Below are 27,780 nucleotides of genomic sequence, written 5' to 3'. Positions count from 1 at the left end.
ATAACATGTATGATACACATTTAAATCCTCTGTCAATGCACCTCCAGCCAACATTCTTCTGACCACTTGTGAGCAAGGAACGAAACAAACACGTAGTGTTTAAAAGTCGAGACATTTGAAATGGCTGCTATGTTAACAGCCATGTTATTTTAACCAGCACCTAGTTGCTACCACTAGGTGGCAGTAGTAGACCAAGCTCATTACTACAGGATTAACAGAACACCTGAGCAAACAGTCTACATTATCACTATGAAACGTTGGCAGAATTTACAGTTTGACAACCCCATATAAAAAATAAATATTACCGTGTAAACATTAATAAAACCAGAGTTCAGTTGAAACACGTTGTATTGTAAAGTATTTCAGATTTGTTAAACTCTTTCAGAATAGATTAATTGTGAATAGGCACTATATAAACAAGCTGGATTTTACTGCTGTTCTACAAATTACTTGTTTTCTTGGAGTTCTGAATGTGGTGGTCAGCGTTACAGACCTCACATATAAATAACGAATAAATGTCCTTGTCAACAACCATTTACTGCAAACGTGACGGCGGTTTAAGAGTTTATAAAGCAGCAGAGGTTCCACCCACGGTGGCTCAAATTAAAGACAATCATCTGCCCACTGTTGCCATGTGCTTGCTCGTGAGAAGGGATTTCTGGAAAGTCAATGACTCAATGCAACCGACTTGGCTTTCTTGGATAACTTTTTATCAACTTGCATCATACAATCTATGGAATTTGACAAACAATTGAAATGCAATTTTGTAACCAAATTTGAACCTGGCTATAGAATAAGAAATTAATCCATTAGATTTTTGTTTCTGTATTTTTGGATATGGCTTGGAGACATATGTCCTGTAAAGTACCTTGGGATGACTGAAGTGGTTAATTGGAGCTATATAATTAAACCAAGTTAACTTCAAATTATTTTGATTAAAAAATTAAAACAAAATGAGCTAAATTTTATATTTAAAGGACATAAGAAAGTCTAATTTCACCACATATTCCATCTGAAAAACTGAATGACAACTGAGACATTTAGCTTTTTTATGGCATTAGGCTGCAAGTGAGACGCTTTACTTTTTAATATGGTCTAGATTCCTTAAACATAAAAACCTCTTATTGGTCTGATTCTACCCAAGAAAGTAAAAATGTTTGCCCTGTTATGAAATTTTATTTTTAAATCATTTTGCAAGGGTCAATTATATTTTGCTGCTCCTTGGTCTCACAGTTGGCATTAGTTTCTGCAAAACCCTCATTTGTATTTATCCAGAATACATTATTAAACAATTTTTTTTTTTACAAAAGGGTAAGACTGTGACCTCTCAACAGAACCCCATTTAAAAAGAAAATGTAGAATTATCCTATTGTGTTAAATTTATGTGTTATCTGCAAAAAACTCGATGGTGCTTTGATACTGTTTTCCTCTAAAAGGTCTGAGAACCAAAGGCTTAGACTTTATAAAACACATTGACCTGAAAATGTGATTCAGTTAACAAGAAGCCTTCATTTTTCTGTCAGAAGACCAAAAATGTAAAGTTTTAACTTTTAGCTGGTCCAACCAGCGAGCCAGAACGTTTCTGTGAATGTGGTTTCTTCCTTTTAATATGTGCAACTATCGCTCAACAAAACAGTGAAATAGTGGCGGTTACAGCATGACGAGATGGAGGTTGGGACAATTTTAGCGTTTAATACACCTAAACTTTATTGGTAACAGATTCACAATTTCTTCTGACAATTCAGGAACCAGTTCAGAAGAAAACAGATTAAACTTCTAACCAACTAAAAATATGCCTTCATGTTATCCTTCAGATGGTGATTATGTTTTACTATAATCTGATAACCAACAACATCACGAGGTCTGTACAAAGAGTTCAAAAATTCACAGCACTTTTGATCAGAAACAGAAAGGGAGAATGTTTCTCCCTACTTTAAAGAACACATTGCTTCTTAGAAACATCAGTGTCCAGAACTCTGTTCAACAGGTCCATTTGGAAGGTCATTACCCAGTGACCGTTTGAATGGAGATTTCTAATCACAATAATAAATAAATAGTGATGCAGGTAATCGATGGAGGAGAAACAACCAAATGATCCAACCTGTGTCTTCATCAAGAGTTTTTTTGATTTAGTCTTCACTTCTGGTTTCAGCGCTTTAAATTGTTAGGAATATTTGTGTTAAAGCAACACCCTTCAGGCATTTTTGGCTTTCCGCACCGGCAGTGTCTATGACTGGGAATTTTGTCCAAGTCATTTTTAGTGACCAAACGTTTCTGAGATCCTTCACCCGTTATACTGCTGCTGATAGCGGCGGTTCAGCTCACGCAGCTCCTTCTCTCGTACCCTTCGAGCTTTGTTGGACTTGGTGGAGCGGCTGGAGCGTGTGGACTGGGCCGACTTGGTGCTGTGGCAGCGCGAGGAGGCCCGCTTCAGGAGGTTCTGAGATATGCAGCGCTGCAGGTTCTTCATGGAGGAGGAGGCTGCCATGCTGATGATCCAGGGGTGCTTGAGAGCCTGGCCCGCCGTCAGCCGCTCGCTGGGGTCCACCGTCAGAATACGCTCGACAAAGTCTTTGGCCAGGTTGGACACGCTGGGCCACGGCTGTAGAAAGAGGAGAGGGGAAAGGGTCAGTGACATATTTTAGTTGAATCATTCACTCATGAACTGCACAGTTCAGGGCTCAAAACGATTCATTCATTAGATTGACGTTTGGCTGAATATGAGACTGTTTTGTATATTAACAATAATAGAATTGAATAGATGGTTATAGAAATAGTATGTTGATCCTGTTTATGTTGCCATAATGCTCTCTTTATTGGTGCGTGGGAATATTTGTACTTCAACCATCAATAGTGGAGGTCAAAACTGTTATTATGTGTCTCAGAAACTTAAGTGTTCGAACCTCTTGGGCTGAAGCAAAAATATTCCCCCAACATGCATGGGTTTGTCTGGAGATTCGTCCTCTGAACAGAAGATGGCAGTAGAAGCATGAAGCTCAGGATGTGTTGCAGTAAACCCTAAAGTCACAAGACGTTCTGTCCACAACAAGCCTTTCAACTTGCCTTGGTTTGGATTCTCTCACATTGTCAGAGCAGATGTAGATTTTAGAGAGTTTGATTCTTTGTGTGTTCCACTGTGGTTGAGTTTTATGTTCCCAAAACATGTCATCTGACTTGGGAAACAAATCCTCTCAGTAATGGCTGTTCTGTTGTTGTGAGACATAAACTATTTAGTACGAGTGACTGGTTGTGAGTCAAACTCAACCCCCCACTTAGGTAGGAATTACATGCTACAACACACACACACACACACATGCAGGCACACACACGCAAGCGCGCCTACACACACACACAGACACACAATGCTTGATCACATTGTCCTGTTTGGTCACCAGCTGTGTTTGTGGTCTCTCTCTGTTCACGTAGCAGATAAATCACCAGCGACGGCCAAACATGCACGACACTTATAAAACACATACATTTCTGCCCTCCCACAGCTATGCCTCGGCTATGACTAGTTCCTGGACCGCAGCTGTAAATGTGAACATTATTTATCCCAGCTGTCGGGAGCAAAATCCCAAAGGAGAACACATTCAGATCTGTAACATCGCAACCCCTACGCTCAGGCCCATATTTCTTAGAAATGTTAAAGTTGGGATTTTCTTTTCAGGACTGGAAAATTCTTCATGTAAACGGGGAAAGATGTAGGATGCTGTAACTTCTGCCTCACCAGGAATATACTATTAGTTTAGCCTGAAACCTGAGTTGGTCATCCTTAAGTTAGTTTTGTACAAATTGTCTTGCTGAATTAAACACTAGAAGTGAATCAATCAGGCTTTTTCGGGCCGATACAGATTTCCTCTTTTCTTTTGAGGTGTGAGCTTCCAAATCTGATTTTGAGCATTCTGATTTTTTCTTTCTTAGGACCCTAACACCAAAAGGAGACAAAAATGTGCTGCAGTTTCTTTAATAGAGGTAGTAGTTTTGAATCCCAGTAGAAATGAAGATATAAGATTATTCCCGTTAATGTGTTAAAACTTATATGCCTTTATTTCAATTGTATTTACCTCTTAAAAGATGCAGCAGGTTGTATGTATTTAGAGAAAGGATGAGAGTTCTTAGTTTTGATACATTTAATTAAGGGAAACAAACAAAAAAATAAATAACAAATCAGGATTTGACTCTGATCACCAATCAGAACCGATCAAGGGAAAATTACCCGATTTCTCTAGCCAACTGATTGGTGCATATCAACTAAGGACCCCACCTTTACAGCAAGATGCACGGCTGTAAACATTATAATACCAGAAAAGGTGATGATGAAAGTACAAGTCTGAAATGTAAAGTAGCCATTTACAAAGCGAAGAAGCCCCTGTAGATATGGTGAAGCTTTAAAATCTCTTTTCAACTCAGAAACATTTACTGGTATTATTGGTCTGGGGCAAATGAAAAATCTTTTCAAAGCAGTTTATCTTGGGAGTGGACAGACATTTGGATAACATCTTATTTATTCATATTTAAGCATTATTTTCAGCATTTCTCTTTTAATAGGACCACAACGCTTCTTTGGCTTCCAGTAAAAACTTGCCTGGCTTACAAATAGCTTAACTATTTCCAGCCTGAAGCCATGAAAACATATGCTCCCAGAAAGGGACACCAGCGATAACTATGTCAGGTTGGGACTCATTTAACCCAAAACAAGTTAATTCCCAGCAAACAGCTTCTCACAACATATTACTAAACTGACAGCTGTTTGTGCAGAAATGTGTTTTATTGAGATTTTATGTGACAGACCAACATGAGCATCAATGAAACACATTCTCAGATGGAGTAAGAGTTGACCTTGACTGGACCATTCTAATACATTAATATGATTTGATCAAAATCTTTCTATTGCAGCTGTGGCTGCACGTTTAGGGATGTTGTCCTGCAGACATGAGGGCTCGATGGCTGGTGTCCTGCAACTTTTACATGTGCCCTTGGTCCAACACACCTGAATCAAATGGCTAAATTTCCTCCTTATTAAACAAAAAGTGATTATGTGACAGACCAACTCACACAAAATCCCAATAAAAGGCAATTAAGTTAATGGTTGTAATGTGACAAAATGTTAAAAAAGGTCATGGGGGATAAACAGTCTTGCAAAGCGCTATTAATCAGGTGTCAGCATGGAGGGCAGTGAAGGCCATCAAATCTATTTTGTACTGTTCCTTTGAGGAAATCAGTGCAAACACTATACGTGTATGCAATAAATAGAACTATGAAGTCTGTAGGCCTAGAAGCAAATTTAAATAAAAATAATAAAAGGGCTAATTTTCTTTTTTTTGCACTGTGCTGACACTTTCTGTAAACATGTTTTAAAGGAGAGCAAACATATTGACAGGAAACATGGAAATGTGTCTTAATTTTAGTTAGAAATATTAAATATGGGAGAAACGTAGAGGGGTTTAGGAATACCATGAGACTGTGGGAACTGTGTCAAGCTTCACTTCTTGTATCAATCTGTTGACAAACCCTCCTGCAGAGTGCAGCATGTATTCCAAATATGGGGGAAGAAGAAGAAAGCTACAGATGTCAGTTCTTACCTCTCCAGAGAAGCTATACTTCCCCTTCAGGATCTGCCGGTAGAGCCTCATGCGGTTGTCGTCCTCAAACGGCATGGTTCCACTCAGCAGGATGTACGATATCACCCCCAGCGCCCACATGTCCACAGCGTTTGTGTACGGCTTCCTCACTAGGATCTCTGGGGCGATGTACTCTGGTGTGCCACAAGTCGTCTTCATCAGACACTCGTCTCCCTTCTTCCTGCTGCTGGCCAAACCAAAGTCAGTGATGATGATCTTGGAATCAGCTCCAGGGTGGTAGTACAGCAGGTTCTCCGGCTTCAGATCGCGATGGGTTATCCCCAGAGCATGGAGATACTTGACACCATCTAGCACCATCTGCAACACCCGTGTGGCATCTCGCTCTGTGAAGGAGCCACGAGCGATGATCCGGTCAAAGAGCTCTCCTCCCGTGGCCAGTTCCATGACCATGTAGACCCGCTCCGCCGTCTCAAACACCTCCATCAGCTGAATGATGTTGGTGTGACGAACTCGACGAAGAACACACAGTTCCGACTCACACACCTCCCTCCCCTCCCGGTAACGTGTCTCAATCATCTTGATGGCGTAAGGCTGCCGCGTGCTCTTGTGCTCCACGCGAACAACTCGGCTGAAACTCCCGCGACCTATGAGGGCTTTTATCTCGTACTTAGCTGTGACTCGGGGGTCGAACTTGGCTCGGTACTTTGCCACCTTTTTCTGCTGAGGGTCTGACAGTTTGGAGGGGTCTTTAGCGGTCTGAGCCAAAGCGGAAGTGGGAGAGGCAGCTTGTGCTTGACCTTGATAAGCACAGGTGAGGTTTGGCTTTTCTGCTGCCACCCCACCGGCCTCAACTGCCTTACTTCCAGTGCCATCTCCTCGAATGAAGTGCTTATAGATATCCGTCTGAGGATCAACCTGAGGAATACAGAAGACAGTGCCTCTTTACTCTACACAAAGAAATAAGCTCCATATAATTTTTTTTGTTGACTTTTACTTTCATAACCAAAACACTTGGCAACTAATTTATCTACTACAAAGGAAAAAGTAGCCTTACAGTCCTCAATATTCTGTTTCTTTAAAATATCTATAGTCATGCCAAATTATTTCTAATTAGCTACAAATCATAAGTTAAATGAAAAAAAGGACTCATGTTTCAGGCTATCCACCAGCAGGTTGTTTATTTTCCATTACTTTGTATATATTTTACCAAAAATATTGCAGAAATAGTTTCACTTTTTAATATTTGTGTAACCATGGACCTAAGACTGTTAATAAAGCTCGACTGATTGATTAACCTAATATTGTACATCCTATCATGAGAAAGCTGTATGGCTATATCCCGACCTAGTACTGACCTTTTAATAGTTCAACTTTCTTTATTAAATTTTCAACTGGTTTGACACAATATTGATAGAACAATGCAAAGGAAGTAACCTCAAAGAGGAAGGACAAAAACAATGCAGGCTATTCTACCTTAAACCTCCCCCCCAACACATTACTATCAAGGTCTGAACCCAATACAAAAATTTAACAGAGATCCAGTCCCTGTAACACTACATACTTACACATCCACCCAGACGTACACATGACAAAACAGACAGGGAATACAAAAAATAAATAAATACATAAATAGGGATTAAATAAGGGGAGGCCTACAAGAAGCCCAATTTGCCTCGATGTCAGGAAGTGAAGTGAAAGTGGCTGCTAGAGATATGAAAGGTCTCCTAATCTCCATGAAATTGCTGGTAGAGCCCTTAAGTGAAAATCTGAGTTTTTCCAGCTTCAGGTTGTAAAGGACATCTCTCACCCAATGGTCATGTCAGGGCGGGATGCTTCATTTCCACTTAACTAAAATAAGTCTACGAGCCAGCAGGGTGGAGAAGGCTAGAGCTCATCTCAGAGAAAGCGAAAGGCACGGGTCTGGAAGGAGACCAAATATAGCTGATAGCGGATTGGGGAGAATTGTCTGATCATAGGCTTGACTAAGACATTACCCCAAAACCCACTCAACTTAGGGCAAGCCCAAAACATGTGAACATGAATAGCTGGAGACTGTCCACATCTATTACCAGCATCACTAACTGTTGAGTAGATTTTAGCCAATTTTGTGTTTGTGTAATACACTTTATAGAATATTTTGCACTGGATCAAGGCATGTCGGGCACAAATTGAAGACTGATGAATGAAATTAGTGGCAGCCTCCCACTGTTCCTCCAGCATATCCACACCCAGCTCCCCCTCTCATGCCCTTTCAGCTAAAGCTGCAAACTTAGAAATGTTAATATTAAAGGAATTATATAAAAAAGTAATACATTTTTTCCATTGTGGGTCTATTTCTAGGACAGTTTCCAAAAGTGTATCAGGGGGTCTATTCGGAAAGTGTGGAAACACCTTTTTAAGTAAATCTCTGGCCTGAAAAAAAACAAAAAACAGTACTGACCTTTTTGACCAGGTCCAACTGAACGTCCCCTGGAGGCTCAGGGAGGACCTTGCTGTTCCGGCACCCCATCACATCACCTCGGCCCGCTGCCCAGCCAGCCACACAGGCCACCAGGAGTCCTGCCTCATCACCGCAACAGCTGATTCAACGGACTGACAACATCCAACATCCAGGCTGTACCTACGCTCAGACCGACGTTCAGATATGAGGCTGATCACTCCCATCCAAGTCCAGATCAGCTGGCAGATCAGTTGCCTGGGACAGCAAGCCTCTCTAAAAACGTTACCCTCAGGACTCATGCAGAACTTCCAGGGAAAATCCAGTCATCAGTTGTCCTCTGAGGCATTAGGAAAAGCTTCAGAGTCAGCAGCAGTCTTGGCACCGATTAAACAGCTCCCCCATGAAGAATTATTGCTGTGGCAGAGTGAAGCTGTGAAATGTAAAATTGAACGATATATCATCAGCAGGACATTGGTTAGGGGTAAAAGGACGCAATGAGGCCTTGTTGGAGGACATTCAAGACAAAAATTACACAAAAGCATCAATGAACCAATTGTAGGTGACCAGAATTAGGTGATTTTCAGTTTGACTGGTAAATGGGAGAACTTTTTCCCTCTGGTTTACATTAATAACAGAATACAGTTTTCTCAAGGTTTAATTTAGCAATATGCTGAAGTGCCTTTCTGTAATGTTTTATGGGTTTAAAGAGGTCAAAAGAAACAAACGTGGTTTAAGAAGCTACTATGATATTCTATGAAGGTATGTCTGCTTCCTGTTTCACTGCTCAGTATCATACCTGTATTAATCAATATATTATTTTGCAGCCATATGAAAAATTGCTGCGTTTCTGTTTAAGAATAAAAAAAATAATAATTAAGATCATGTTAAGCAAATAAGTTTTAAAATTGTGCCTAAATATCCCAATACTGTGATGCTGTGGCATTTTTAATCAAAATTATGTCATAACAGAATCTCATACAGACCCGTTCCCAGTGGCCACTCAAACAAACATTTAAAACAAAAAAAAAGGTTAACAAGCTATAATCTTTCCTATAAATGCATGTAGTTTAGGGCTGTTAATGTTATTATTTAAAAATACAAATAATAAAAAAAAAAGCATTTTTTATTATTAGCACAGGATCATAACACGACATCCAGCTAAAAAACATTTAGCAACAGCTGGAAAAAAACTAGGGCTGCAACTACTGATTATTTTGCTAGCGATTTCAATCTCTTTTAATCTGTTGACTGTTTGGTGCTTAATACGAGATTTTTTTTACAGAGGTGAAGCGGAAGCTATGTTACTTGAGGAGTTCTGGACAGAGCATATTTACAGACAATGAAGGATTTTTTTTAATCTTAAACGCAAAATGTATATTGTTTTTTACAGTTTTGGCTTAATTACTGCTCTGAGTGGTGGGTTCTTTCAGCAAATGCAAATGGCATGTTTTAGTGTCTATATACTCCAGTTAACGATTATGCAATTATTAAATTAGCTGACAATTATTTCAATAATCAGTTAATCAGATTAATTGTTTCAGCCCTAAAAACAAACGTACATGAAATTGTCTTGGTCTGTTTTCGTTATTTTTATTTAAATGCAAACATTTTAGCCACAAACCATTAGAGATCCGTCTGCAACATTTTTCTCTGAATAAAGTTTGAAAACTTTAAACTAATTAAGGCTTTGCCTGGGTCTGGTAAAGTGGAGACTTTGTGTAGCAGATAAAAATCCCTTTTCTTAATTTAATTTTAATTACACTTAATTGTGCAGATAACATTCATATCTAAGTCAATTCCATTTAATTCAAACTTATAAATAACAAACAGTTGATAAATATGTAATTTTGATGGTGTGTTGAATAGATTGTGTAATAGAAACCTCTTTTTACCTTTGGAGTTGCACTCATGACTGAACTGAAGTCTATTTTTTCATATTTTAAATCATATTTTGCATTCTGAACACCCAGGCTTATTATTTATTTATTCATAAATAAGTATTGTTTTATTTTACTTATTGTTGTCATACTAGAAGTGGTACTTTATACATATATTTCATCCTTATAAGTGGAAAACTTTGAATGTATTTTGTGAAATAAATACTAAAGATTATTTGTGTAAAAAAAAAAAACAAAAGTCATTTACATTACTTGAAAATAAATGGTCCACTTTTTAAAAATGTTTCTAATTACAATCTATATGTTTATTTAATGTTTTATCTATTGATTATTTTGAGGCACATTTGGTATCCCATACCCTTTTAGATGCTGTCTATGTAAAAATGTCAATTATTTTTGATACATGCAAAATCGGAATAAGAATTATTTTTTACAAAAATTTGGCCGAGAAAACTGCAATCGGTGTATTTCTAAGTTGCAGTTGGTTACTATGAGGTGTGCATTAAAAAGGACAAAGGTAAACATTTAATTATATCAAAGTTAGAAACATGATTAACAGTTACATATGATTTATAAACGTAGCAGCAGATTTATTGGAAACCGTATTTTAAAAGTAGATACTAGTCCGTTAATTAAAGAAACTTCAAGTAAAACAGTTTCAAAGCGCATTTGTTGTTTTCTTTCGTCTTTTAAACACGGGCCCGTTAGATTTGTTTTTTTAGGCAGACAAAAACTAACCATAACTTCTATTTCAGCAGAATGTAACATCGTAGCAGTCTCCAGAAGCTCTCAATCAACAGCTCTGTGATGAAAACTAATGAAGTGACTTTTTAATCTCACGACTAAACTTACCGGAGAAGTGTGTGACCATGCTAATTAGCCTGTTAGCAGCAGCTCCTGCCAAATCCAGCCTCCTCACCCCACTCTGCCTCACTCTCACTCAGCTGGGCTCTCCATTTTCATCCCACTCTTTCCCAACTTCAGCCCCAGACACAAACACCGCGAACCCGCCACCGACTTCGATGGCAACTTATCAACCTATCACAGCTTTTAGGCGGTTTGTTTACTACGCGTTTGAAAGCGTTGAGAAACTTCCCAAAATTAATTAGTCTCTCTCCGTTTCTGGTCGGTGTTTTTCCAACACAGGGAGGACCACCTTCTCACGGCACCGGAAAGAGAAAATACGGTTCTTCCGGTGGACCGCCTTCAAAATAAAAGGTCTGACTGAAAAGTCAAAAAAGTCAACTCCCACTTTTCTCAAGCTGTTTTGGTTTAACGCTCAGTTACATCAGACAAAGAAAACATCACAGAATCAAAGTCACACGTTTGACCATATGTGCCGATTGTTGTCTGATTTATATTCCACTCAAAAAAATCTCAATTTTTTAAAGTTCAGTGGGACTGAAGACTGATGTCATGGTATTTAGTGGCACAGCTGAGACTCCCCCTGTTAAGATAGGTTAGCTCAGCACAATAAGTCAACCATTACAAACAAAAGTGGACGCTGATCTTGACAGCCAGATTACAGCAGTTGTGAAATCGAGCCTTTATCATTTAAGGCCAAAATAAAGCACCTTCTTCCTAGGAAGCACTTTGACCACTACTCAGCTGGATTACTGTAATGTACTTTATGTGGAGGTCAGTGGTGACCCCCACATATCTGCCACTCGCAAACATGAGCACATGTGAAATGACCTGGTATTTTATAATTGTTTTTTAGTATCTTTTTTATATTTAATGTTTTTGTGTCTGTGTAACTGCCTTTTTGTCATTTTTATGCCCTGTGTTCTACAGCACTTTGGTCCTTGTGATCATTTAAAGTGCTATACAAATGATGCTGGATTGGATTGGATGTGAGGTTTTTTCTGTCATTTTAAAAATTGATGATGCTGACAGCATTTGAATCAACAGAGAGGCAAACTTTACTTGATTAGCCATATTTTCTATTATAAGTACATAATAAAGACTTAATATTTGACAGTTTATTGGTCTTCATGTCTGACTTTTTATGAAAATAATATCTGAAGTGAGCTTAGGACCCGTTTGCTTGTGGCTTTATTGATGTCTCCCACCGAAACTAGACACGGCTTAATAAGGTATGCACTGACAGTTTTTGCACATTCTGGGCAGCTCCTCCTTAAACGTTTTCAACTGAGCAGATGTTTGGTTAATTCATCTTCCTTCTTAGAAGTCCACATATCATTAGCATGGTCACTCTTGCAAAGGAATTCCTCATTGTGTTTACATTTACCTTCCTCTGTTGTTTGGTTGGCTAAAGTAACTCCTATTGAGTGGATAAATCTGTAAAGTTGTTTAACAAATCTAAAATAAATAAAACAGAAATGTTCACTGGCTTGCCACAGCAAAGCTATGTGATCAAACAGAAACACAGTGGAGCATTATTACTAATTATATATTTTTTAAAGAAAAGAAAATGTCTGTCAACATCCAAATGTTTTTGGTAGGTGACCTTTCAGACCTAATTATGTAAGGCTGATTGTGTCTACCTTAGAAAGATGTTGGTGATAATAGCAATGATCAACGTGATAAGAGAGATTTGTGCATCTTCCATTCTAAGACATCCTCTTATAAGGTTCCTTGTCCTCTCATTTAGTCTTTGTATGTTATTTTGTGTGCAGGTATTCAGTCTATACATATACATACATACATATAATCAGTCCTCTGTTCATGTGGAATAAAGCATCCAAAGCCAGTGCCTTTCTTTAACATATTCATGATTTGTGAAATGAGATGCACTTCAGCAAGAAGATAATTTAAATTCCATAATTTGTATGGTTTCTATTTTTTTTGTCTATAGCCTGGTTCATGTGAAAAAATGTTATGTTGATGTTTTTGTGTTTTGCAATTTGTTTGGTCTAGGGTTTTTCCAGACCTTTTACTAACATTATAAAGACTCATGGCGGAATATGTGGCTGAAAAAAACATTTTTTTCATGAACATCTGTAAGAATAGGTATTAATTCGCGTGTAAAAAATTAACAAATTTAAAAATGTGTCAGCTTTAATCTTGTTTTTTAATTATTTTAGTTTTATTTTATGTTTTATGCTACTACTACAACTATGTTTGATTTGTTGAAACAATTAATATTGATATCCAAAAAAGTAAAAAATGTTCTTTAAGGGACATGGCAGTGGTGCAGGGGTAAAAACACGTGACCCATATTCAGAAGCTTCAGTCCTTAATGCAGCCTGTAGCGGGTTCGACTCCCACCCCAGGCGACCTTTGCTGCATGTCTTCCCACCTTTCCTGTTGTGAAAAATAAAAAGGCAACCAGTGCTGCAAAAAAAATTATTTCATTTGTCAGTCAACATCTTCCTGGTAAAATGAGGTGCCAGGCACACCAGTCCAGTTCAATATGTAATAAGACCAGGCAATGACATGTCAGATCAACATTGAAATAGATGTCACTCTTGAGGTCACACCCCACCTTTCAAAGAGAATTATGGTCCTCATTTCTGGAGTGGTTATTTGGCAACCTACATAAAGAGCGTGCTGTGCTGGGGGGAAGCTGTCCTCAACAAATTATCAGGTAATGAAGGAATTTTCCCTGTAGTCTGAAGATAATTTGCAGTGATTGAGATCTCATGTGCTGAAGCCCACTAAGAGAGTCTTGCAGAAAGCAAGGCATCCCTTTTCTTTGCATCTTTGCCTCATAACAAGGTCCGGAGCAGCCTCTCATACAAATTAGTGGCTCCTCATGCCTAAAAAACATGTGCATTACATTTGTAGGATTTAGAATTGTATTAAATTGTGTCGGGTATTATTAGAACATTTGAGTATGTATTATAATCTCTTATCCCACACGCTGCAAGATATCAGGGTGCCAAGTTCTTCTTCCCACTCTCCTTTTAGTCTGTTCATTTGGTTAAGAACATGCTCTGTAAAGTTTTATATAATTCTGACATATGAGTTGGGCAGTATCTCAATAGTGTTCCCCAAATTATCCAGGTTTGCCCATTTAAAGTTGGGAATGTGTGTCTGGACATAGTCTGTAATCTCGAGGTATCTGAAAAAAAGATTGTGAATATTTTAAAGCCCTGTTTGTTGAAAGGACTGTCCTCAACGGAGGCAGTGAAATGGGGTTTGCTGCAATAGGTAGTAAAATGACACTTTATTAAATTCTCTGCGTTTTTTTCAATTGTTTCCATGTCTCTATTTTGTCATAAATTTTTGGATTGTGTCTAAAGTGGGCTTTGTTAACTGGAACAATGAATAAAATATCTACTTTAATATAATACAGTTGCCGGTCCTCGTGTTCCTTTGAAATTGCCCTTAGGTATTGGGCTTTTTAAAAACTATTTTATAGATGTACGCTAATACTAAACACATCATTATGGGCTTCATTAATGCTGCAGTTTACAGCCACAAGTCTACACAAATGCCTGATCCTGACAATGAACATCCATTTTTTTCTACATGCAGCCCCCATTGTTATTTAGATATTAACAAATAACTTTTTATTAGTTTATCCAAAATTTAGTTTGAAATGGGTTTCTACCAAGCATATTTTAATATGTTGAAATTAGAAGTAAAAATAAAATGATGCAGTATGTTAAAATCCATAATTTTAACACCTAAGAAAAAGACACAATATGCACATATTAAACTTACCTTTAATAACAACAAATACCGAAATACATTAGTGATTAGGCTACAAATTATGTTATCACTTAGCAGGCTTAGGCAGAAGCAAAAAAACAAGTTAACTATTCTAACTTCAACTGGCGAGTCTTTTAAAAACTAGAAGCGAATTAATAATGTTTTAATTTATAAGTGCTACATTTCATAATTTGAATCCAATGATATACCTGCATCTGATTTTAATATCTTTTTTTTGTTTTTTTGCATGGCAAAAACCTCTCAGATCATACTGAAAAAAAACTTTGTACCAATCCCGGAAATGACTTTGGTTTAGTTCTGTACGTTATGTGCATTATTTTATGCAAATAGAAATAATTAAATTTCATAACATGAGAATTAAGAAACAGTGGATTTGTTTGAGCATATTAATCACTTTTTAGTTATTATATTCCAGTGGCTTGATTTTGTACCATTATCAAATTTTACGATGTGTCCCACATTTCTACACACTAAGGCAATCAAGGTAGAATTAGTAAACAATAAATCATATTTAAGTCTTTATAATTCAATCATTCCTGGATTTGTACTTAATTAGTACTGACTTTGAAATTATCTGGAACTCTTTCAATCATGGTGTTAGAATTTTTGAATTCAGCATCTTCTTTTTTGTTCTGTTTTACAAAAAACATATTTAAATTTTCTTGATATTCAGAGACAGTTTATTCACATGTAAATGAGTTTTGAGAAGGTCTAACTCCCCTTCCGCTTCATTTTCAAGTTCCTCAAGTTTTTACCAGGCCAAATTCATTATGTGTCCTCTTTAAAAATTCTTAACTTAAATCTGCAACACTGTATTAATATAAAAGTATAAATCATTTGGGATCAACTAGTGCTCCTTGTGGTACACCACAGGTAATCATCCTAAATCCTGACACCATATCTTTAATTCATACACACTGTGCTCTACATTCTATTGGCTGCAAGATTTCAGGAAAATATCTAATTGTGATAACAATGCTGATAACGATTAAGTCTCACTTTTGAAACATTTTTCTTATCGTTTTCCAACATCTCCACCACTCTTCATGAGCTCTAGCATCTCAGCCACCAAGGAAATACAAAGCACACATTCTTACTTTGATGACAATTGCAATTTCACATATTATGCAGCTGTACCTAATTCCTACCCATCAATCATTTAACCCTTATTTCCCAAATTTCTCTAGTTTCTTCCAGAATTGTCCGTGATCTGTTTAGATTGAAGAAAGCTGTTGATACCAACACATCTAATCAAATGCAGATCAGCATATTGTCAAAATAAGGTGAGATCTTTCCATGTAATCCATGCAACATTCATTAACTGCTCGCAGTTAAATCCATAAAAGTTACAATAAATATCCTTATATCCTTATGTGTAATCCATACAACAATTATTAAAATACACAGTTGAAGTAGTGGAGTGTGAAACAAGCATATTCTTATATTCTGGAGAGGCCTGTGTGGCGTCACATATTATCTGTCTTATCTTTTGCAGAAATATAAACAAGTGTATCCAAAGAAATCATGTATGATGATTTTACATTCTTTTACATGTATTAAATGAAATTAGTAATCTTTGATTATCAAGTTAAAAGATGTATGATTGAAATATGGTTAAGAACTGATAATTAAAGTAAAAAACATTAAGGTTTGAAATTCTCAAACAGCTATATATGAAAGAGATATCACGTTAATTATTTGTGAAACATGAATAAAAAGAATGAAGTGATGGTTTTGCAACTGTGTTTTAAAGTAAATGCTGAAAGCTGAAGAATGAAATGTGTAATACTGTGTAAAGTTTAAAACTGAGCAGAAGAGGGAGAGAACTGTAGGATGATTGGGAGTGAGGAGAGCCAGTTGTATGCTGACAGCGAATCTTTTGAAGGCCGGCGCAAGGAAGGGAGGATGAATCTACAGCAAGCTGCGTGGCTATTACTGGCATCTCCAAGGCCGAAAAACAGAACCAGAAAGTCACGATGACCATGACTAAGTATTGAGCAATAACTGAGAAGCCTAACAAGGGGCTGACTGGTGAAAGCATCGGCACTATAAAGGCAATGCTGAAGGAGGGAACTGCGGTTGTTTCCTCGCAGAAGACCAGCGAACAAGATCGGACAGAGAAAAGATGCTCAGATGGAAAAGGAACAGAGACACAGCCCAGCTGATCGACTGCATTAAAAGAGAGGATCAACCCGTTTGTCTTAGAAGGACTGTGCCTCAAGATTAAGAATCTGATTTCATCTAAAGCCTTTTTATCCAGACAACAGAAGTGAACTTGATCGGTGAACAGTTGATTGCTCCAAGTTTCAGGCTTCTGGAAGTCCTGAATCAACCTCATTTATGTCTCCGGGTTTCCTTCAACTCTTCAGCCTCTGGAAACTACTGTCTTCGGAGACATATAACCACAAAGATCCTGTTTAATCATCAAAGCCTGGAGCATCAGTGCCTGTCCACTTAAACGAAGAAAACTGAAGATTAAGTCGTATTTCCTTCAAGAAACCACTCGTTACCAGAAGAAACATCTCCATCACGTGCATGGATGAGTCTCAGTCTTCAAAGCCTCTCCAAACTCACTAGTTTCAGCATCAGGGAAAGACAGGTTGAGTTGATTGATTCATTTATATTATTGAAATTATTTTGTGTTGCCAAATTTAGGCTGTTACTGACCCCTGCAAAAGCTTTACTAATTAAAGAAAGCATATAAAGTCTTAGTTAAATCGTGGACATTCAATTATTTGAGTCACCGTATTTTTGGTTTTTCATTGGTGGTAAAAAGTCTTGTTGCCTGGTTCTAAGATTTTTTAGGATTTTTTAGGACCTCCAGTTGAAGAAGAGCGAGACGTTTGTATGAAGGCTGTCAGAGGCTAGGCGAGTCATTTCCCGACACCAGCTTAAACAGAGCTTTCAGTAAACCTTCTTAGTAAGATCTATCAGGTTTAGGGAAGTCCGAACCCCTTGGATGGAGAGCTGGATTGAGCAATCCCCTAAGACATAGGGAAGTAGGAGGGAAGGGTTAGGTCATCAGACAATGAAAATATAATAACTAATTTCACAGGGATGACAGGGACCAGCAGAAACAATGGTCACCCATGGATCAAGAAAATTGTTGTCCTCACGGACAGGATTATTTCATGAAAGGTCCACAAAAAAGTTCACGACTGAGGATGAGATTGTGGGTCATGCTTTTGCCCTACTCCTAGCTGGCATGAAACCAGCAGCAACACATTAGCCTTCACCTGCTACCTGATGGGCCTCCACACTGGAGCTTGTGCCTATCTCCAGTAGTCTATGGGCAAAAGGCAGGGTACACCCTGGACAGATCGCCAGTCCATCACAGGGCAACACACAAACAACCATGCACACACTCATTCATACACCTAAGGGCAATTTAGAGTGACCAATTAACCTAATAGGCATGTCTTTGGACTGTGGGAGGAAGCCGGAGTACCCGGTGAGAACCCACGCATGCACAGGGAGAACATGCAAACTCCATGCAGAAAGACCCCCAGGTGGGAATTGAACCCAGGACCTTCTTGCTGCAAGGCAACAGTGCTACCAACTGCACCACCATGCAGCCCATATTTATTTGTGTTCAAGCTTTAGTTTCCTGGCTGATCTTGAGATGTTGCATCAGTTTTTTTCCTCATGTCATCTATGCGGTTATCGCATTAAAACATGTTAATCTCTGGGACACAATCTGTCTCTTTTGTGAACAGTATGATGGCTGGACATTCCCATTGTGTTTGAACTAAGCACCCAGGGAGGATTCTGGGGCTAAGGGTCTTGCTCAGGGACCCAGAGTGGCAGTCTGTGGGATATGAACCCAGCCCCTTGTGTCCCCTCCGGAACACAAACCTCCTGTTCTAACCACTAGGCCCCCACTCCCCCTGTGCCTAATTGGAAGTAATTTCTCAGTTTAATCTGTCTTCTGTTTTTTTTAACAATACTTTTAAGCATGTTTTGAGAAAACAGAGTTCATTTTAACTTTGATTAAAAAAGAATACATGAGTGATTTGCTGGCAATTAACATAAATGTTAATACATCCTGTTTGTTAAAACGGACCAAATGGCAACTTTAAGGGCATTCTGTGATGTATCTGTTGTATAAACCAGTGGTTTTTATTCCACATTTGAACACCATCACCTTTGCCCTAAAAACATTTACCTTATATTTTGCATACAGAAAAAAAAACCAAAAAAAAAAAAAACAATTTAACCACAGACATCTGGTCTTTTAAAGCCTTGAGGTGCAAAAACAAGTAACTGATGAATTTGGATGAAAACACATTGAGTCAATTTTTATTTCTTTATGATTTTGTGCTCTACAAACATAAATAAAATAAAAAAATCAAACCAACGCTTAAAACTTTTATTTTACAATTCTTTATTTAAGCTTTCACTAAGGATGATCTGACAGTATAACATTTTTAGCATATAGGCATAGTGGCTATAATTTTATAACTGTGTTTAACGAGGAAAGTATGTAAATGAACTTTAAATACATCTATATGATTTTGCTATTGGCTTGATATGACTATACATTTTTGGATATGATTTGGACTTGTGATATGTTGCTATATAAACAAATTAATTTGAATTGAATTTTAGAAAATTTGTTTTGAAATTTCTAAGAAATTCAAAACCTTTATGGTAAAACAATGCAGTTGTTTAGAGCATTTACTAACTTGGTCTATAGCCACATAAATTATGAAAACACAGTTACACAGAGACCTAAAATCTCACATCAATACCATTATTCAGTGGTGAAACAAGTGCCTGAAGAAGTGACTATACTTTCTATGCATTTTGTTTTATTAAGGGGCCCCATTTAGCAAAGGCTAGTAATGAATGGGTACTATGCAACCTCCTACACATACGTTTAGTAAGAATGGATCGCTTCATTTGTGAAATTTGTCATAGTTAGTAGTTAATAAGTAAGCAAGATTTTTCATATAGTGCCCAGACTTAGAATCACAAAGTGCTGAACAGCATAGGTAAAATTAAATTATATGTAAGTGATACAAACCAAATGAAAAGATTTACATTAAAAATGTAACATGAAAGCCTGATAAAACAAAAAGATATTCAACTTATTTTTAACTTGTCCACAGAGTCAGCAAAACAAAGTTTTCCACAGCTTTGGAGCGACAGACTGCCAGGCCCTGCCACCCTTTAGTTTTTAGCCCATTTAACCTAGTTTGATGATTCACTAAACAGAGACACAAAACTTACTCACTCTTGTATATGCACAAATATGCACATGTTGCTGCCTCCCATTAAGTTAATAAATAGACCATGAGTAAGAGGATACAGAAAACATAGAGTGAGATAAACTTTGAGCTGGAAGGAGAAAAAAAAGATTAATTACTAGAGCTTCCCATAGCAGGTAGTCTAAGCATTTAAAATTCTATTATTCAACAGGTTCATGTAACCTTAATCAAAAAATCAAAGCCACTCTATAAAGCATCCTATGCTGCGATTATTCCCTCAACCAAAATCTTGAGAAAAGGAAAGCCGATTAGTTTTGACTTATCTGTATTTGATTAGATACTCTGGGTAAATCTGCTGTTTTTCAAAAATCACATATATGCTGGGGTTGCTGGTGGAATTAACACAGCTGTCATAAAGAGCTTGGCTTCCCGCTTTTGGAGGTGGTCGAACGTAGCTGCTCCTCCCAGTTGTGTATTCACCTACCAGGACCAGAGCAACAAACATAGTCTTTGTTCGACTTCCTCCAGCCCTGGAATATCTGTCTGAGTAGGATGCATCTTTGGCAAAGTAGCTTCCTAGAAAACAGAGAGAGGAATAAAAGTATGATTAGAGTTTTTCTACTACTAGATTCGGCTTATATTTTAAACATCTATTTTACGACACCTTTGCCATAGGCTGTTCCATGGACACCACACATCCTCCAGTCAAAGTTTTGCTCACATATGGCATCAACCAGAGTCTCATCTGTCCCGTGGAACAAGTACTGCTGATCCGGAAGTTTCCCCCCGTTCCTCTTCTGCATCTGCTCCTTTTGCCTAAAAAAAAAAAACAAAAATAGCACAAAATTTAAATGGGAAATGCTTAATTACTCTTCACTACACAAAGTGGCTATGTGGAATTGTACAGCCCACAAAAAAACAATATTTATCTGCTAGTGATTTACCATTGAAAGACCTTCCACAAGGACGGATTCTGAATCCTCTGGATGCTTTCGATGTAACCATTAGGCATGGTGAGCTTGAACAACATCTCGATCATATTGTAATCTGCTGCAGGTTTGGACAGAAGCAGGAGCTAAAAAATGAGAGTCAAGTGTAGAAAGGAGGAAGGATTATTCGGGGTTGTTCAAAGCTAATTATAGACAAAATAGCTTATTAACAACCATAATGATATAGAGAAGATTAAAAAATGATACCTTGTATCCTAAATCAGGCAGTGCACTCTTGTCCCAGTGGGACGGAACATTTTCCACAATGGAGGAGCTGGAGATGTTTGATTTTTCCCTACAGAGAGGATGCATATATTAGGCATCATCTCAGAGACACAACCATACACAAAAAAATCATCTTAGAATGGCAAAAAAAAAACCTTGTATCTGAATAATACCTCTTGAGCTTCTCCTCCACATCATGAGCAGACACAAAGCGAGGCCTCCTTCGGACCTCTCTCTTGGTCTGGTATTGTAAATTCTGCTGATACATTTGCTGGGTTCCTGCTTCACCTTTAAAGTGGAAAACATACTTTTGTTTGCCAGCCTGGAAAGGGATTTCTGCTTCACTGTCTGCCAGGTACACATTTTCCAGGGTTTGAGAAGTGACTGAGGCATCTTCTGAACCCTAAACATAACACAAAAGGCAGAGAACAATCATCATATAAGCTTTAAAATACAGTATTTGTTCCCTTCTGAAAACTACTATGTACAACTGATTCACCAAAAACATTGGTAAGCTATACAGAATTTAATAATACTGAGTAATTAGTCAAAAAGGAGGAATCATCCTCAATCATAGAGCTGTCACACATTTAATAAGAAATGAGGATATTTAGCATTTTATCAAAAATAAGAATTATTTACCACCATATTATTTCACAAAACCAGGAATTTTATCACAATAAGGTCTACATGTACAAAGATTTTATGGACCTCTCCCATATTGAAAAGGTTAATCTCATGAGGGAAGCAACTTAAGAGACACCATATATTCAACACATATGCGCCATTGCTATATAAGTTACCCTACTTACAGAAGTGATTTGTTAATAACATTGTTATATCCTCACAGTTTTTTGTTGCTGCGAATAACAAGTAAAACTCAGATTTTAATTGTCAGTTAACCCTTTATTTAACACTGGGCATATTCCTACAACACCATGGCCTCAGGTGACAACAAAAACAACATAGAATTACCCATCGTCGTGCTAGATGTAGCTCATATTAGCCCAAAAATATATAAACATTACTTAATTACATGCTATGCTATTCAGGCGCTCAGTCTGCACTGATGAAGATTCACTTGCCTCAACATGGCAGATGCTAAAAGTGGCTTCAAGAGGAGAGAGAGGTTTATTGACATACAAATTTTGTACAAAGCATCAAACGTTCATCCCCAGATGGTCGGGCAATCATTAAAGAGTTAGTTTGGATTTTTTGAAATGAGGCTGTGAAAATGTTCATATTAGTGGGACATAATGGTATTTTAGTGAACATTAAAGGTCTACAATTTCAGTGATAAATTTTAAGTTTGGTGCTATTTCATCCAAGGAAACACACGTGTGTCAACAGGGGCTGCATTCCACTTCTGCATGTCTGTACATTGGTTGTTAGGATGCATACACGTCTATTTGCTCGGTGAGTGATAAGCTGAGAAATTACTGTTGTTGTGGTAACAAACCTGACCTGCTCCTGAGCAACTGATGTCCTCTTCAGCTCCACTCTCATTCAGACGAAACTTTACCAGACATTAAAGACTTTGATTTCAGTAAATGTAGTTCAATGTCACACTGACACACGTGTAGCAATATAGAGTCAATGTTCCAGCTCTTCAGGCTATTAATATGTACTATTTATTTTTTTTACTTTTTCCCCAGCAAAATCTATAACTAATTAAGATATACATACAGAGAAACTGTTAATTAATTCCTTTAACCATTTTGCTTTCTTATACGCAGTTTACCGGTAACTTATTTTCTAGAAAGTTTTTACTTTTAATCTATATTAATATAATTAAGGTTAAACTTCTTGGGGTTCATTTAGTTTCGTTAATTTAAATTCATTCCAAAATGTGTTTATTTTACTTTTATTAGCTTCAAAGATTTACATACTCAGACCTAATTTTGCTTTTTGAACTTCTGCTTAGACTTAAAAGATTTGGAATAATTTTAACTCTCAATATTTCTGCTCATTTCTACAATGAAAGCATAATAATTGCTGTAGATGAGAGGGGGTAAGACTGACTTCTTTGCAGTCATTAATGGTGTTATAAAACTGCATTTCATCAGCTCACCTGTCCATACTCCACCCAGTTTCCATTGTTTTCCTTCCAGTACCACAACCACTCTGTTGTTAAAATGAAATGTGGGGGCTTGGTGACAGAGGAGGCAGTGGACAGCCGCCGAACTGGAGATCCTTCGTACTTCATTGTTTTAAAGTCCACATAAGACTCGCTTTTCGATGCAATGCTAAAATGAAAGTATTTTCTTCTTAAGCTTTGCTAATCCTCAGCACATATCTTTGTTGTTCAACTACACAAGAAGTGAATGAGTAACTATTTACCTTTGAAAAGTCAGAAACTTAAAAAGTCCTGATATGGGTGCTGGCTGATCTTTGCAGCTCGTCTCACATGATGGGTCACAGAATGCTTTCTCGACTTCCTCCATGTTGACCAAGTCCTTCCAGGTCAACCCATCTTGGTCCAAAACCTGCCATCTGTAAGGTAGGTGCCAGTGGACACGACCACATTTCTCTGTGACAGAATGCACAAGAAATGACCTTACAATATAAGACAACTATAACAAGTCAGTGTACTGTAGGAGGAAAACGTCAGCTAATACCTTTGAAGCTGCAGTGTCTACGAATAAAGAAGAGACAGATTTCGTTGCGCTCAGCATCAGTTATTGATTTTGAAGGACCAGCAGATTTAGCCGAAGATCCAGGTTTTTTTTGAGGAGGCTGATGGGAAAGCTGCTGAGGGCTGATTCTCACCTCTGGACACACTGCAGGAGACACATTTAAAATATATCATGTAGAATACTGTCTGCACTGCATGGGAAGAAAAATCATAGAGCACCTTTTTATTAAAGAACCTAATTACCTGGAGCAGCAGTTGGCTTCTCTTGTTGGCCAGTGATGATGAATTTATTCCTATAGATCTTGTAAATGTTTTTAATATTCTCCTCATTGAATCCTTGGAAAAGCTTCAGTGCTTGTTCATCAAAAGTATGGGTTCTCTTGCACGAAGAGCCAAACTTACAGTCTCCCTGCAAGAAGTGCAGGCAGATGTGGAGCTTCTTGCAGGTGCTGGTGAATTTGCAGGAGCCAAACTGACCATTACCTTTGTTGTAGTGTGGGCATACCTAAAGAAAAACAGATGGGGAAGAAGTTGTAACATCTTAGCATAAAAAGAAAGGTTTATTTTCCGTCTTTCAACTCAAGTGAGTAAGTCCTACCTCAGGAAGCAGAAAAGGATCATTCTGCAGTAAGAGCTGCAACAACTGTTTCTCTGTTAAATTCTGAAGACCATGCCTCTTTAAAAGCCCATTGTTGTGTGGAGAAGACAGACTGTGTGGATTTTTACACTTCTGTCTAAAAACAAAATGCAAATTATCTTTTCTGTTTCAATTAATTAAAAAAGTAAATTAGAAATATTCTTATTGATTCAGGAGGGGTGAATAAAAGAGCACACTATACATTTTTTTATTGTAAAAATGAAATTTAAAACATTTATCATATTCCCTTCTCTTTAAAAGTATGGACTACTGTGTGTTACACCAATAAAAGGCAAAGGAGGAAACTATAAACCCAGCTGTCCAATGAACACAGTGATCAAGGTATGTGAATACTGACAACTTCTCGAGGAAGTAATGGTTATACATGCACTCTATTATAAATGCCACTTATAATTTAAATAAAAAAGGAATTTTATTTTGGTTCCATTAACAAAATACCCTGCAGCCTTTTACTCCCAGTACACTGAAGTTATTTTCTGTGAGCCTTTAGGGGGTAGAAAGGAGGCTGAGGCCTCCCTCCAACTTATCAGAGGCCCTCCAGCTGCTGACTGTGAAGCAAAGACTTTATGTGACACAGGGAGAAGTAACTGAGACACAGTGAGACTAGGAAAAACTTAAACGTAAATAAGTTGGAAACAATTAATCAGATAAATTGTGATTTATGGATTGAAATGATCCGTCAACTAATTTAATAATCCTGTAATCGTTAACTAGAGTATACAGACTCTACAACATGCCATTTGCTGACAGAACAACCAGCTCAGAGCAGTAATTAGGCAACAATTTTACAAAAAATATATAGATTTTGCATTTAAGATGAAAAACCTTTGTTGGTAATAATATGCTCTATTCAGAACTCCTCAAGTAGCATAGTTTCAGCTTCAACTGATTCAAATTCTGTGAAAAATCTCATATTAAGCACCTTTTGATAACCAATAATTAATCGATGATCAAAAGAATCGTTAGTTGCAGCCCTTATAATAAATAAGCCTGTAGTAGGCTACACAGCTTTTGATGGAAAACAATGGCCAAGGCCCTCGAATACTGCCATCTTCTGGACGAAATGATGAATTACCTAAACTCACTTGCAAAAAACAAAAACAAACAAAAAAACAATTTAAAAAACTCTCTCTCTAAAAAAAAAAAGAAGAAAAACATTTATGATTTCTTACAACTATATCCGTCTCTGCTTATGGATACATAGATAGGTCTGCCTATTGTCAAAGGTTCTTGAGCGTGAATAGAAATATTTTAAGTATTAGCTTTCAGATGTTTTTCCCTCAAATCAAAACCAGATTACACAACCACGTCAGAGTAATAATAATCTATTTTTATCTTGCTCGATTGTCAAGTTTTTAAATTGTGTTCAGGAACGCTTTGCTTTCTCATCAGTTTATATGAGGCGGAAATACAAAAATATACTATATACAAACTCAAAATGTTTTGGTAATTATTTAACCGTGCTTAGTGACTAGAGTAGTTTTGTTAAATGTGACTAGATTTTTCCACCAGGCGGGGAAAGGTTTAAATAAAGCTTATTGGGAAGCTTTAAAGTGAGCTATTAACAAATCTTACTTCTATCTACACTTACTTATACAAATAAAGCAAACAATAATAATCCAAAAATACATCTAGCTTATTAAAGTTGACATTAATACACCACTGAAATTTAAATTGGTTGATAAAAGACTAAATAGGAACTGTTCAAGTCAACTTACCCGAACGTGCAGCTTCCAGACACCAGATACCTGCACAGGTGTAAAGAATCACACTGGGTGCACTCGCCAGCTTTTTTCTGACAAAGCCTCAGATTAGTTTTAGCAACTACCAGACTATCAGGCCTGATAGGGTTACCGCTGGTGATCGGCTGTTTTCCTTCTTTAATCGCTATTATGCCGTCGTTGAAAAGAACCGAGCGCAGGTCTGCCACCTCAAAGCCGAAATTACTCTGCGAGAGTTCTAGCAGCTGCTCGAAGTCCAAACATCCCTGGTTCTCACATAGGACCCTGATAATTAAATCTCTTGATGCCATCGCGAAAGGAATCTGGGCTAATAATGATTCATGGACTGTACAGCTGACCTAAACCAAATACAACACGCCTTCTTTTATGAAGAAAGGAAAACGAAACTTATGACAGGAGTCGAGTTGCGTTTGTGTCGTGACAGTAGACAATTTGGCAAACATATATGTTTTTACTTTTTATGATTCCTGAGTTAAACGAGGTCTGACAGGACAGGAGTCCTGACATAATTTAAAGACTTTAAGCGATTTTTACATAAATACATAAAAGCAACTGGAGCAGATTCGAACAAGGAAACATTACGGACAACGTGCAATATTTATTAATTTAAGTAATAATGATAGTGATCGCTGAGACAAAAAAGCTCTGCAAGTCAACATAAGATTTGAAATAAATATGAAACACGATTTGCTTAAAATGCACATAAACTTTACTAATTTACTGGCAAATTTACAAAAACAAATGTAATACTTAATACTACTCCTTTTACTTATAACAATATTAATGAATTAAATAATTATTGCAAGTATCAGTACAAAATATTAACAGAGTTGACTAGTCAGAAATAAGGGGAACTAAGGATATCAGAAAGTAGGTCATGCTGTCAGTTTCACCTTCAGTTTCAAATATCCTGCATACTGTGGCTAGTGAATCTTCATAATGTTGCATGAGAATAGGTGTCATTAGCCAGTCATTACTGCAATGTTTCATGGCTCAAGCTGCAGTCTTTCAGTATTTCCAAAAACTCTGTAGTTGCTTAGTTTAGCTGTTGACAGAATTATCTATTCTACCTTGTTAAAAACAAAGGAAGGCAATGTTGAAGCAATTTTTACCGAAGTCAGCATATCTTCTCATGACATTGAAACAAGATGGATATGGATCAGTGTTATGAGGGTATTAGTCTCATGCTTTAAAGCACTCACATGACGATGCAGGATGCTAGAAACTGAGAGCATCAACAGCGACATAGTTCAAATATATGGAAGGAATCCCCTTTTCTAATATTTAGACCCACATAACAATATACCCAAGGACAAACACAGAAAACACCTATAGAGCATTCACATTTAGGGGAAAAAGTTGAAATTGCTTTAGGTAAATATACCTTAAGTTTCCTGTGGTTCATCAATCTCCTAAGGATGATCTGTTTGATTCAGATCTATGTGTTAAAAGAAAAAGAGGACATTGTATCTTTCTTTCACATTTAATAACACGAATATCAGGTTTTCTGGTCAGGAAAAAACAGTCGTGGGATTGTATCCAAAGCAACAGTCTTTATTTTTACTAGATGGCCTTGAAGAAGCACACAAGAGTGGAGAAAACATCTTTCTCATGCAATTGGTGCTGAGGCTGGAACTCAAACAACAAATCTCAGTAAACCTCCACTATGTGGAAGTATTTAACACTTAGGCAAAAGCACAAAAGCATTCAATTTGTAAAAGAAAAATAATGTTTGAAGTTCCACCAAAACTTTCTGA

At 37.4% G+C, this 27,780-nt stretch overlaps 2 protein-coding genes across 2 annotated transcripts; both read right to left on the bottom strand.

The window, feature by feature from the left end:
* Positions 1-1,672: 1,672 nt before the first annotated feature.
* Positions 1,673-11,093, bottom strand: pskh1 (protein serine kinase H1). The gene is made up of 4 exons (XM_047350587.1): positions 10,776-11,093; positions 8,026-8,455; positions 5,586-6,500; positions 1,673-2,602 (listed from the first exon to the last, which is right to left on the bottom strand). Exons 2-4 carry the CDS (start codon positions 8,092-8,094, stop codon positions 2,285-2,287), a joined length of 1,302 nt encoding a protein of 433 aa, XP_047206543.1. The 5' UTR covers positions 8,095-8,455; positions 10,776-11,093; the 3' UTR covers positions 1,673-2,284.
* Positions 11,094-18,931: 7,838 nt separating this feature from the next.
* parp12a (poly (ADP-ribose) polymerase family, member 12a) lies at positions 18,932-26,426 on the bottom strand. Its single transcript, XM_047391708.1, has 11 exons — positions 26,000-26,426; positions 24,222-24,357; positions 23,867-24,128; positions 23,607-23,768; positions 23,329-23,518; positions 23,060-23,234; positions 21,162-21,391; positions 20,971-21,058; positions 20,719-20,849; positions 20,439-20,590; positions 18,932-20,350 (listed from the first exon to the last, which is right to left on the bottom strand). Exons 1-11 carry the CDS (start codon positions 26,311-26,313, stop codon positions 20,094-20,096), a joined length of 2,097 nt encoding a protein of 698 aa, XP_047247664.1. The 5' UTR covers positions 26,314-26,426; the 3' UTR covers positions 18,932-20,093.
* Between the last annotated feature and the right edge of the window lie 1,354 nt (positions 26,427-27,780).

The sequence above is a fragment of the Girardinichthys multiradiatus genome, chromosome 2 (assembly GCF_021462225.1).
Source record: "Girardinichthys multiradiatus isolate DD_20200921_A chromosome 2, DD_fGirMul_XY1, whole genome shotgun sequence".
NCBI lineage: Eukaryota > Metazoa > Chordata > Actinopteri > Cyprinodontiformes > Goodeidae > Girardinichthys > Girardinichthys multiradiatus.
This window is presented reverse-complemented; position numbering and strand designations above follow the sequence as displayed.

Coding starts and splice junctions, on each gene's coding strand:
- parp12a (XM_047391708.1), bottom strand. CDS start 26,313: ATGGCATCAAGAGATTTAATTATCAGGGTCCTATGTGAGAACCAGGGA. Junction 24,358..25,999: donor TCTGGAAGCTGCACGTTCGG/GTAAGTTGACTT, acceptor TTTTGTTTTTAG/ACAGAAGTGTAAAAATCCAC. Junction 21,059..21,161: donor GTGGAGGAGAAGCTCAAGAG/GTATTATTCAGA, acceptor TCCTCTCTGTAG/GGAAAAATCAAACATCTCCA.
- pskh1 (XM_047350587.1), bottom strand. CDS start 8,094: ATGGGGTGCCGGAACAGCAAGGTCCTCCCTGAGCCTCCAGGGGACGTT. Junction 6,501..8,025: donor AGTTGGACCTGGTCAAAAAG/GTCAGTACTGTT, acceptor TGTATTCCTCAG/GTTGATCCTCAGACGGATAT. Junction 2,603..5,585: donor AGTATAGCTTCTCTGGAGAG/GTAAGAACTGAC, acceptor CTCTTTCTACAG/CCGTGGCCCAGCGTGTCCAA.